This window comes from Semicossyphus pulcher, unplaced genomic scaffold (assembly GCF_022749685.1).
Source record: "Semicossyphus pulcher isolate SPU_LCO1_2020_fin unplaced genomic scaffold, fSemPul1.0.p SCAF_5, whole genome shotgun sequence".
In the NCBI taxonomy this organism is placed as follows: domain Eukaryota; kingdom Metazoa; phylum Chordata; class Actinopteri; order Labriformes; family Labridae; genus Semicossyphus; species Semicossyphus pulcher.
Genome location: NW_027211726.1, coordinates 19,628,398 through 19,640,445, shown reverse-complemented (window position 1 = coordinate 19,640,445; position 12,048 = coordinate 19,628,398). Strand labels below are relative to the sequence as shown.

Below are 12,048 nucleotides of genomic sequence, written 5' to 3'. Positions count from 1 at the left end.
TAAACGAGGTGATCACATTGAAATAGAAGAAAGTGGGTGAAATCAATGGCACCCATCCTCCCTCAACACTTTGTCCGCATAATGACTCATTTCACTGTGGGGTACAACTCTCATTTTATTACCACACAAAGTATGTGTATCGTCCTCTGTGAGCTACTGAGAAAAGATAAAGGGACAGATTTAATCTTATGGGCCCTATTTGATTATTTTCTGATGTCGTGTTTTTGTATTGTCGACCTGTTTCTGTATGCTGGGGTAGAGTCAGCGGAGTTAAATGAACGCAATTTAAAAAAAACCCAGACATAATGGTAACTTAAATTGTCCACTTCCCCCCACTGTTGGCAAATGATCATTCTATAAATTTAACCAAGTATTATTATTTTTATTGGAATTGCATGATATAAAGTTTCCCCAATTTTTCCAAAAGCTATTTTAATCCCCCTGGATTATAAAGCCCATGTATCACCGAGGGAAGAATAATTCACATATGACCATTAGCTGTAGTCTCCCATGATATAAGTCTAAACTGTGTACGAGCTAAATGTATAATTGAAATCTTTATTCACATTGAGGACGTGTACACGAATACGATGCGCAAAGTGAAGGAGGAATGTTTTTATTGTATATTTCTGTGTACATATGACATTGTGATTTTGTGTAATGCTTAATAAATTATCAGCTCGCATTGAGGAGTAGCTGCTTGTATTTTTGTTCTGTTTATATTTTTCAGCCACTCTTTTTTTTATTCTGCAGAAGCACAAAAAGCTTGTGTTTAATCCAGAATAATTTGGGCGCACTACTTTCTTTGTGAACAAGCTTTGAGGAATGTTTCTAGAGGCTGAAGTAATGGCTATCGGAAATAATTAAGATATTAGGCTATAAGCCGTCTTGCTGCATGCCCAGCCGGCTATTGTAGAGTTTTATGACTGGCTGGTATATGAGGTTTCTCCCTCTCCTCTTAGAGCTGCTTCAGTCGTGGGAGAGCCTTTGAGACGGAGAGGAGAGGAGGCCCGGCTCTCTGCTACTAATCTGAACTGTACAGAGACACAGTGTGTGGATAAAACATTTCCTCCTGCTTTAGTTTTGGGAATACTGGGATTAACATCTCCAGGATTTGGGTAAGTCCATGTGTCATTGTGTATTTGTCCATTTTGCGCCTTGTTGCTGCGGCTTTACTACAGTGTGTGTACAATAGTTGTACTTTTTCTGTACAGACGCATTTTTGGACACTTGATGACGGGAGCGGCGACCACTGTGCTTTATCTATTGGCTGATTGTGTTTCACTTGAGGCCCGGATCGACTGTCGAGTGGTTTAGGTAGTTTCATGTTGTTGGGGTCGATTTCTAACTCTGCAACATGAAACTGTCTTAATTGCCCCAGTTACACACATCGGAAAGCAAATCAGAGACATAAAGATGAAGGGATTTGATGAAAAGTGTGGAGACGTGTTTTGGAAGCATGTTCTGAACCCCCTACCTCACAATCCGGGGAGGAGTGGCTGGCTATTGTGTATATTCTTAACCTGTCTCCTGTCCTGTTTTCTTTAGACTACTGCGCTTGTTTTTCGTCGTTAAAATGAGCCCGCGCGCGCCTGTGTGCTGAATTTAAACGTGATCAAAGCTGAGCTGCAGTATGTGTCGTGGACTTGGGGGGATTAGAGGTAAAGCCGCGAGTGTTTTCCGTGAGTAGTAGTGACGCAGACACGCCAGACAAGGCCTCGGTTACGACCACTGCAGTGGAGGGGAAGGGGAAGGTGAATGGGGCAACAGCGACCTCCGTGGGCAATGAGACCGGATGCTTCCTGTGCGCAATAGTGCCTCAGACAAAAGGAGGGGAAGGGCTTTATGGCGATATTTAGATCCGCCAGACAGGCTGTTATCTGCAGAGGCAAAAGAAGTGAATAGCCCCTGCGGTAAACTGGGTGAAAAACACACCCTGATTTAGGTTTACAGCCTGAGAGCTATTGGCAGAGTGGCGTCTTTTCCTGCTCTGAAGGTGTTTGTCTATGCGAACTTTTAGTGCACAAATAGGCGCACAGCCGCTCCTTTCCCCCCTCGGCGTGTTTGAAGTCTGTTGGCCAAATAATGTGCAACTACCAGGGAGGTGATAGCTCGCAATTGCAGTGCACATTATCGACAGCTTGTGCCTTTTTTTTTTTTACCTCCTCTCTCTGAGCCTCTCTTTTAAATGCAATAACAGAGAGGGGAGAATTCCTGCGTGCTGGATCGCCTGTGGCCTTGTGGGGTGTTGGCCAAGCTCTGCGTTTATTTGCTGGTAATAAATAAAACACGCAGCGTAATGTGCGAGAACTCAAGGTTGCTGCTTTGGGAGACGTGAGCTGCAATGTGGGGTTATAGGTTTAGGATGTTTTGGACGTTGATGCGCATAGCCCTCACATACTGTAAACATCCACATTGTGTTTCAGCTTTTGTTATATTTCTGTGTGATTTATAAATTCGCAGTTAAATGTTAAAATTGTATGTCCTTTTTACATCAGTGTGTTTTTAGCTGAATGATTTTTACGCAGGAATAAGGAAACATTTGTGTATTTCTAAATGTGTTTTCATAGCAGCACCTCGAGCCGGGATTTATTTATTTATTTTCTTTATTTATTACATTTTACAATCTCAATCCTCCCCACACACACACATTTTAAATCCACCGTTGTGTCCTCGCGCCATTTAATTTTAAAAGGAGGAAACCACAAGCACCACATTACGCATATTTTTAGCCTTATTTAAGTGTAACGTTACACCGACGCTCCGGCTGCTTGCTGGCATTTCAGTTAATTTGTTGATGGCGGTGATGATGGCGACGTATAGGCGCATACAAGTGATAACGGCGGTGTAAACAATAAACGGGTTAAACTGCAGGTTGAGCGAGGAGAAACCGGCGTCCGTCTTTAATACGTTGTCTGGAAAATATTGAATAAATAATCGGTCACAGTGCTTCAGTTTAGCGGGTTAAAAGCGCACACACGACACAAATATTCAGCTCTCCTTGCTTGATTTAATTTCTTTTATTCTATCTTTAAATGTTTTTCTAATTTAGTGACGATTATCTTTCAGTATTTACACACTCTGTTCTACATTACATCCATTCACAAGGCTAACTAATAAATATTATTGCTTTTTTATTATTTGGAATGTAAATCAATATTTTAACACCGTAATCAAAGCCAAACATCTGTATAAAGTAACGAGAATAAATACAAATAAAAATGTCCTGCTTCTGTTTTTTCTTTATCTGATTGGAAATCTAAAAATAAAATATTTTTCATTTATTTAAGAAATATCCATTTAATTATTTTTCAGTTATAAGAAATACTTGTAAGAAATACGCATATGTGCTGCACCATCGTATCTAAAACTGTGCACATGCTGTGGATTAGATTTCTGAGATGTGGCTCCAACATAAACAGAGGCGGAAGTATCCGTCTAGTCTTCAGCACGAAACGTGCTTATCATAGACAAAATACAACATTTTGCTTGTATTTTAAATGAATAGACGCACTAACAATCGTCTTGTATTCACACAAGTTAAACTCACTAAAACATGCGGATCACATAATATGAGGCTAAAGTACTTAGTTTCACTTTGCCTGTTTTGCTTGTAAAATATATTTAATGTTTAATGCTCAAAAAGGGGAAAAACAAACGGACAGTGGAAAATGTCCGAAGCAGCCGAAAAAGAAGAAAATAAAAAGTATCACTTGTAACTTTGTAATTTGAGATCCAGGATTAGTTTCAGCTCCGAGCTGCTCGGTTTCTTTAGTACTGTGGTTGTTAAAATGTGTTTTGGTGAGCAGTGGTGGTAGGGTGCTTACGTGTCCTATAAAGTACCTCGTAAAATAAGGTTTCCAAAAACATACTGTATCGTTTGGGAGAAGCAGAATGGATTGTAACGGCAGCAGAGGCACATGCAGGGTGAGATCGAGTAAAATATGTTTCTATATTCACTCATTCATATTTTCCGTCTCCCAGATATCAGATCTAACTCATAACTTGATCATTCTTAGTTTTAAAACTAGAGGTTGTTATAGGAGAGCGGGTGAGTATTTAATGACCAAAGGGATTGATTTATCCTTTATTGTTCAGCCTTTATGATCACGTGCGTCTGCTACCCAATGGCATGGCAGCCTGGCTCCCCATTACTAGCCCACTGTAGTTCTCTGTGGGGCCAAGTTGCTACTTGATTTCTCCACATTGTTATTTTGTGAGGCTGGGTTTACTGCGTGTGTATGTGTGTGTGGTGTGTGTGTGCGCGTTTTACTTTTGCATGTATCTTGCTGTATGAGTGCGTACATGTGAACGTGTCATTTTTCTGCCATGTCGACATCCGGAACACTGACTAGTTACTACGTCGATTCGCTCATTCTGACCGAGAGCGAGGAGCTCTCTGTGCCGAGATACCCCTCCGGTCCTGGGCTCCAGCACGCCCGACAGTCCGCCTCCTCCATCGGCGACCACAGTGAACTCGGGACCTGCACCTTCCCGTCCAAACCCCCCGTGTTCGGGCCGTCGTGGAGCCACGTTCCTGCTCAGTTCCCCGGTACTGTCTCCTCTGTGTATCACCACCACTATGGACACCCCCAAGGGCCGGTGGGTGCAGAAACAGACGCCCGATATCAGTCATGGCTTCTGGAGCCCATGTCCGGTTCCCTTCCCATGTCCGGATTACCTACAACCCATCATTACGGGATCAAACCGGAGGGTCTGGGGACGCGGGCTGACGGCGCGCTGCCCGGCTCCCACACAGCGCTGCTGCTCTCTGATTACGCAAACGGCACGGTGGCCACGGCATCACCGGGGGAGAAGGACGCACTGTCCGGCCAGGCAGGGGACATGAGCGGGGAGGCTGAGGAGAAACCGGGCCTCGATCCAAGTAAGTCCTTTATGTTTATAGCCTACTATTTATACCGCATAAAGCTGTGAGGATTGGGGTGCGTGATGGGGGTGCGCGTCTGCACAGATGCCATTCTGAACGTGCCATTTCCTTATGGGGACTGTTAATGGCCCAGGTCCCATTACTATATTTGATAACCTTCTGCAGCTTTCAGCGAGAGAGAGAGAGAGAAAGGAGGAAGTTGTTTGGATGGAGCTGCTTTTACGCATGTGTAGCCATTTTCTTTCCATCCTCTACTCATTAGGAGAATCTTTTTTTAGCTATCAGGGATGTTATTTTTTTGCATTTGGTCACTCGGTTCCGGACCCCTCACACCAGTGTCGCCCCCCTCCCCTCCTCCCTCCACTCTTTCCAGATAACCCAGTGTCCAACTGGCTCCACGCGAGTGCCACGAGAAAAAAGCGCTGTCCGTACACCAAACACCAGATCCTGGAGCTGGAGAAAGAGTTCCTCTTTAACACCTACCTGACACGGGACCGTAGGTACGAGGTGGCGAGGCTGCTAAACCTCACCGAGAGACAGGTTAAAATCTGGTTCCAGAACCGCAGGATGAAGATGAAGAAGTTTAATAAAGACGGCGCGCCGAAAGACGAGTGACTGACGCGTAAATATTCAGTATTTTGGCTGTTAGCGAGCTTTGTGTGTGGAAGCTCTTAACCCTGCTGGACCTTGTTTTTAAACTTCATTGTCTTATTGTTCTATATAACAGAAGCTATTAGGCTTAATTGTCTTGTAAAAAAAAAGCATGTTGGGCTTCAGTTTGATGCGACTACCTTTATATTGCACAATTTAAACAGTGCCCACTCGTTTTTTAATTTCTTCAATTATGTTGATTCTTTTTTTTAAAATAATACCTCGTTTAAGTGTATTAGTTGGCCTGGTCCCTGTGCTCGTTTGTGTATGGATGTTCCTAGCTGTGTTTGTTCTGGTTTGTAGCTCTATTTGTTGTCTATCACAGAGTCCTCTGAGCGTATAGTTTGTACAATGTATTAATTTCCTTGTTGTGTTTCTCCCTCACTGCTAGAACTATGACTGATGACCATGAGTTTGAATCTAACATTGCAAACAAAGAAAAAAAACCCGACTGGTCGCATTTTGAAGTAGGTGCTCAAACCTCAGAAACCTCCTTTAAAATGCTCAGATTAAGATATGTTATAGATGCTATTTTACGTGACTACCTATGTCCCTCAACTACCTACAATAACCTATTTTTTTTTCGATGGCGGATTCTTGTAGATTTGCTTGCATTAGATGCTGAACTATGAATTTCAGGGAGTAGCTAACATGTTAAAGTACATAATGTTTGTTAGTGAGAGAAAATAAACTAAAACACTGTAGGCTACTTATTGATTACCTCACGGTCTGCTGACCGTCTGACTTTTGGTTCACAAATGTAATTTGTACTTTATTTATTAAATAAAACAAATTATATCTGCGAATGCATGCACGTGACATTCTTATTTCATTTTGGCCTCACATAGAAATTAATTATGTTTTCAAAAATGACTAATTCCACAAATTTGCTGCTGCACGAAAAGTTTTTATTGGTGCTTTTTGCACTGTCAAAAATATATAAGGTTTCTGCTTTCACACACACACACACACACACACACACACACACACACACACACACACACACACACACACACACACACACACACACACAGTAACTAAAACTCCAACAAAATAGACATACAAAGGATAATTGCGTAAAGAGCAAATTCACACAAATCTAAACGTTTTCACGATTTTTTTCAAGAGGTTCAATTGCAGCGAGCACACACTCTAACACAAACACACACACACACGCTAACACGCACACACACTAATCAAAAGAAAAACACCTATAGGTGAATACCAGTGTGAGTGTGTGTGGTGTTTCTGGATTGGGGACAGAGCTGTGTCTTGGCAGAGGATGTTGTTAGCTGTATACAGCCATAAAAGACAATTACCGCTATAACCTTTTATGGGGTGCAAAGCGCTGCGAGGCGAGAGGACACAAAGCAAAAAAAAGACATCGAGCGCTTCGACAGCTGAAGCCCAAAATAATGCAGCCGGTGTGTTTGTGCTCAGCTCAGATATGACAAGGCCGCTCCGCCGAGAGCTCTTTCATTAGTGCCATATCCACATAACCAATTCCTGGAAAGAACATGGAGACTCGGGGAATAAAAATAGTGAAACAGGATGGTTTGACGAATTTTGGATTTAAAACACAACTTACATAATTTATTACAAATGTTTAACAGAAAGAGGCCTAGTTTTAAAATGTTGCGTCTGCGTTTGTAAGTCTGTTTTAAAGTCTCTGCATGTTGGACAAAATATTTGGCACAAAGACAGAAAATACTAGAAGCAGCAAATCCAATGTGAGCTAAAGCTGCAGAGCTGCAACGTGTGAAGGTCTATCATGGCCCGGCGTGGCTCTGTCACACACACCAGCTCATTTAGCCGTCATTAAAGGGCTGCAGAGAAACGGGTGGATTATAGTTAGAAGGTAACATGGACTTTAGTCAAACTGGAGTGCTGTTGTGACGCGTTAGGGGCCGCAGATGGACCCAAACTTCAAAGACTCGACCAGAGACAGTGCAATAAAACGCCTGGTCTGCTATACTGTCTGGCATTCCAGTTTTAATGGCTTTATGGCCGTCCAGACACAATTAGGCCGTTTCCAGAATGGCACCCATTTGTTTTTTCTTCCTTTTCTGTGAGACTGCGCCCTGGACAAAAGGCCGAGCGGAAATGATCAGCTTTATTGGATTCTCCCCGACGGGGACGCGCAGGACTCACGGTCATTTGGAGCGATCCTTTGTCTCTACCTGGGAACCTTCCGCCCTCTGCTCCTCTGCTGGGCCCGTCCTAAAGGAGAGGGAGCAATAAACACAGTGTTTCAAACACAGTGGTGGGCCTATAGAAGATGCGTTTTACAGAACACATCCAGAGGAATCTGTTCAAAGACATCAGCGCTTTCCTGCAAATCACAACCTTATAAATCCAAAGTCACCCCCTGAGCTTCATTTCTCTTGCTTTAATACAGTATTATTATTTTCTTTGCAGCAGAGCTCAACAGCGCATGCGCAAAGCAGCCTCCCCACCTTGCAGTTCCTGCTTGTCACCAGAGGGTGGCGACACTGTTCCACAACATCCCCCTCACTTTGAACACTTCTCCCTAATGAACCTGCTCTGGGAGCAAACTGTAGTAACGTTTTTAAGAGGCCAGCAGAATAATTTCACACCTTTTTACAGTCTCAGAGCAGAAGCTGCTCCTGCAGCCTGCGGAAACAATGAAACAGGCAGCACGCGGTGCCTGCTGGATGTTGTCCAGCTCGGGTGTTTCCATATGGCTTTATACGTACGCTGTGCGTTTTAAACATTTTGCAGGATAAATATGAGACTAGTTTAAAATAGAGTCAGTTTCCCCCCACTGCATTTATAAACAAAGGTAATCTAGATTTTAAAATCTCCACCAGGCTTCTCTGCTCTGGTTTTAATGTAAGTTACAAACACAGCCAGTTTTAAAGCGGCTCCATAAATCAACAATAAAACGTCCTGATTTCAAATTCAAACTAGCAGCGTGTTTGCAGTTATATCACACTACCACTGCTACTGCTACCTTAAATAACAACAATGATAATATTGAAATTATAACGGTAGCTGTGGTAATAAATGTTATCATTGTCATTATTATTGTTTTATTATTGGTACAGGGAGTAAATTAATTGTTTAATTACTATAATAATTCTAATTACTATAAATCATAATGAATAAAAATAAACCTTATAATCTAATAAAAAATATTTTTCCGTCTTTTCTTTTTCACCTGTACTACAAATCATAACTATAGTTGTTTTTATATTTCATATTTTTTATCATCCCTCTGTCTGTTGTATTTCTGTCAGTTTATGGTGAACATGTTTTATTCCGTATTTCCATTAATTGACCAATTACAGTAAATCGCACTGTGAAGACTTTAAAAATAGGTATTATTATAATTATTGATTATACTACTTATGAGTACTTTTATTATTAGTACAAGTAGCGTCAGTGTAAGAAGTATTAGTAGTATTAGTCGTATAAATAATTGTATAATTTAAAATGTTTTATCACTATTCCTGCCATATTATCGCCTCCAAAAAATGTTTCAGTGATCACATTCAAAACTATTTTGTTCAAATTCTTGTATACAGCAGGAATAATGTGAAAGTTACACTATATTAAATCAAAATCTTTTCTTTTTATAACGCGAGACTTTGTATTTAGTATTTTAGTATTTATTTTAGGAGCAAGCGAACCAACCAATACTTTGCATATAAAACACTTAATAATAATAATAATAGGTATGTAATATTGTGGAGTAATGTAACATCTTTGCTTACTGTCATTATCCAGGTTAACAGCATTCCACAGCAGGAACAAACGTGTAATTAAATAATGAGAGCTGATTATTTTTAGATCGGCTCAGCAGTAAAAGAAATGTTCGAACACAATGAGGCGTTAATTACTTTTAGATCACCGGGATCGCGTGAATATCTCCCGCGTGTGTTTATGTGTGTGTATGTGTTTATGTTGTATGTGAAGTGTTAATCCGCAGTCCTGCGCCATAATGAAACCCTGATCTGCCTGCTGATTGGACGAGAGTGCCCAGGCCGAAGTCACGTGGGTGAGTTCTTTGGTCCAGAGTAAAAATGGGGTTTGGTGTAAATCTAGGGTGTATTGCTGTCATATATCACGCTACCTCGTAAAAACGACACTGAGGATTCTGGGCCAACAAATCAGAGAGAAAAAATATGAGTTCTTATTATGTGGACGGTCTTCTTAGCAAATATACGGCGGCGGCTTCTCTCTTCCCAAACGTGGAGCGAGCGTCCTGCAGCATTGGATCCGCTGGAGAGGACTATGGCTCTGCTCGGACTGCTGCGGCCATCGCGTTCTCCCCGGCCCTGTCTGGAGTTTACAGCGTCAACAACGCAGTGTACCAGAGCCGGCCCGTGTTTACGCCAGCTTATAGCCAGGGCCAGGACGCACACACACCTCACACATTGCACTGCAGCCTGTTTGACCAGAGCCGCCTGTTCACCGACAGCTGCTGCCATCCGGAGCCGGGACACCTCAGCTCGCCGCCGGACAAACAACACCGGATGTACCCCTGGATGAGAGCATCAGGTATGTGCTGATTCTGTCTCTTATGTGGCGTTTCAAAGCCCTCAGGTCACTGCTTTTACAAAACATTGGGATACTTACATTGGCCGTTAGTGGTTCAATTAATTTCGTGAAGCCATTGGTGTTGCATGGAAAGAATCGTAAAACTTTTATTGCGCAACTAATGAGTTCTGCAGCCATAAATTCATTTGGCCAGCGCTCCTGTGTGTTGAGTGCGCAGAGACCTTGCCGCTGGGGGGTTTCTCTGCACTCCTATTACTCTTACAGCCTCTTCTCCCCTTTGTGGTTGTAAAAAAGAGCGGCCTGTTGTGTAAATCAGCTCCCTCGCACTCTGCAGCTCCTTTTTAATTGGGTCTGCAGTGCAGAGGCTCTGCTGTTTTCTGAACCTGGTTCGTATAGACATTTCTGGATCAATATGGCCCAGTATTGTCGGTTACATAAAGAAGTCAAGTGGATTTAGAATGCAAGTAATTTGAAACATTGGGTTTTGTTATAATTGTGAAGGAGAAAGGTGTTGGGGGCTGTAATCTAATTACTTATGGCCCCTTCGGTGCGCAGAAGATGGCTGGCTTTTAATTGGAAAGGCGCGCAGAGTATCAAAGGAGGCATAGGCCAAACATCCCAGCAGGAACACTTTAAATAGATGCAGAGGAAAAAATCTTATTACCCCTGTATGAGTGTAAGGAGTGTGTTCTGTGAAGGTGCGTGTAGGGGGTACTGTAAAATATGAGCCACTATTAATTGCACAATCATAAATAAATAAATGACTCCCAGGTTTTATTTTAAAACCACTTTAATTTACGCAGTAGTACTTCTCAGACATGTTAAAATAAATACATGTAGCCAGCGCATCTTTGTCTCCACAGATCCAAACAAAAAGCGGGGGAGGCAGACCTACTCCCGCTACCAGACCCTGGAGCTGGAGAAGGAGTTCCACTTCAACCGGTACCTGACCCGCAGGAGGAGGATCGAGATCGCCCACGCGCTCTGCCTCTCGGAGAGACAGATCAAAATCTGGTTTCAGAACCGCAGGATGAAGTGGAAGAAAGACCATAAGGAGGAGCCGGTGTCGACACCCGATGGGGAAAAGGACGGTGAGACAGAGGTCGGGGAGCCCGCAGCTGGTGACGCCCGAAGCGCCGGTTCGGAGTCAGAAACGGCTGCAAAATAACGAAAGAGACGGACCAGACATGAAAAACCACAGAAGAAAAAGGAAACACTGATTTTTAATTGTTAGGGATCTATGAGACGTTGCTCACATATCATCATGTATTATTATGTAACAAGCATTTAACAACAACAGGCTGATTTCACATTTAACCCAAACCGCAGTTTCCGCATGAGAGCGATGTTATTAGAAGTATATTTTTTATAATACAAAACGTAATCTCACATGATTGTACTACTGAATCAACATTCCTTAACGAAAAACTACCTAATTTTATCCTGCTAACACTAAAGCACTGACACAAGTTGAAATTGATTGTAAATGAATATAAACTACCTATCAGAGCCACTTTTCTCTTCCGGGTTTATTTTGAAAGGGAGCAAATGTAACATTTTGGGCAAATGTGCCTTATTTAGAATCGAGGCTTTTTAAAGTGGATGTTTTGTTAGTTTAATTCCTCCAACTGAGTACCACTGCACCGTATTTTTTTATTATCTCATCGCTCAGAGTGTTTTTTTTACCCGTCACACATTTTAGGATTAGCAGACATATTTGTTTAGCTTCGGATGAACTCATGTAACCTACCTCAGACTCCCCTGCTTATTACACTGTAAACAGGAATAACGTAACGTAAATATTTTGAAGTCTTAGCCGCGCACTGTAAAAAAAATCTTTCACAATTCATTTCAGTTTAACAATAAATGCATGCACTTACATTTAGGCAGTATTGCATTTCATTTCTATTCTTTTCTTCATGTATAGTATTTCAATCCAACATGAGCTGTGCTACATTTAGGCTCAGGTTTAAATGTGAATCACA

At 42.1% G+C, this 12,048-nt stretch overlaps 2 protein-coding genes across 2 annotated transcripts; both read left to right on the top strand.

Moving 5' to 3' along the window:
* The first annotated feature begins 4,292 nt into the window (after positions 1-4,292).
* Positions 4,293-5,503, top strand: hoxa9a (homeobox A9a). Its single transcript, XM_069681300.1, has 2 exons — positions 4,293-4,885; positions 5,262-5,503. The coding sequence occupies exons 1-2, from the start codon at positions 4,330-4,332 to the stop codon at positions 5,501-5,503; spliced, it is 798 nt and encodes a 265-aa protein (XP_069537401.1). The 5' UTR covers positions 4,293-4,329.
* A 4,184-nt stretch (positions 5,504-9,687) lies between these two features.
* On the top strand, positions 9,688-11,231 carry LOC138609102 (homeobox protein Hox-A7-like). The gene is made up of 2 exons (XM_069681724.1): positions 9,688-10,063; positions 10,927-11,231. The coding sequence occupies exons 1-2, from the start codon at positions 9,688-9,690 to the stop codon at positions 11,229-11,231; spliced, it is 681 nt and encodes a 226-aa protein (XP_069537825.1).
* Positions 11,232-12,048: the final 817 nt, after the last annotated feature.

Bases quoted from the DNA above. Each gene is read 5' to 3' on its own strand.
- hoxa9a (XM_069681300.1), top strand. From the start codon at position 4,330: ATGTCGACATCCGGAACACTGACTAGTTACTACGTCGATTCGCTCATT. The intron at 4,886-5,261 runs GTAAGTCCTTTA...CACTCTTTCCAG, and splicing joins GAAACCGGGCCTCGATCCAA to ATAACCCAGTGTCCAACTGG.
- LOC138609102 (XM_069681724.1), top strand. From the start codon at position 9,688: ATGAGTTCTTATTATGTGGACGGTCTTCTTAGCAAATATACGGCGGCG. The intron at 10,064-10,926 runs GTATGTGCTGAT...TTGTCTCCACAG, and splicing joins CCCCTGGATGAGAGCATCAG to ATCCAAACAAAAAGCGGGGG.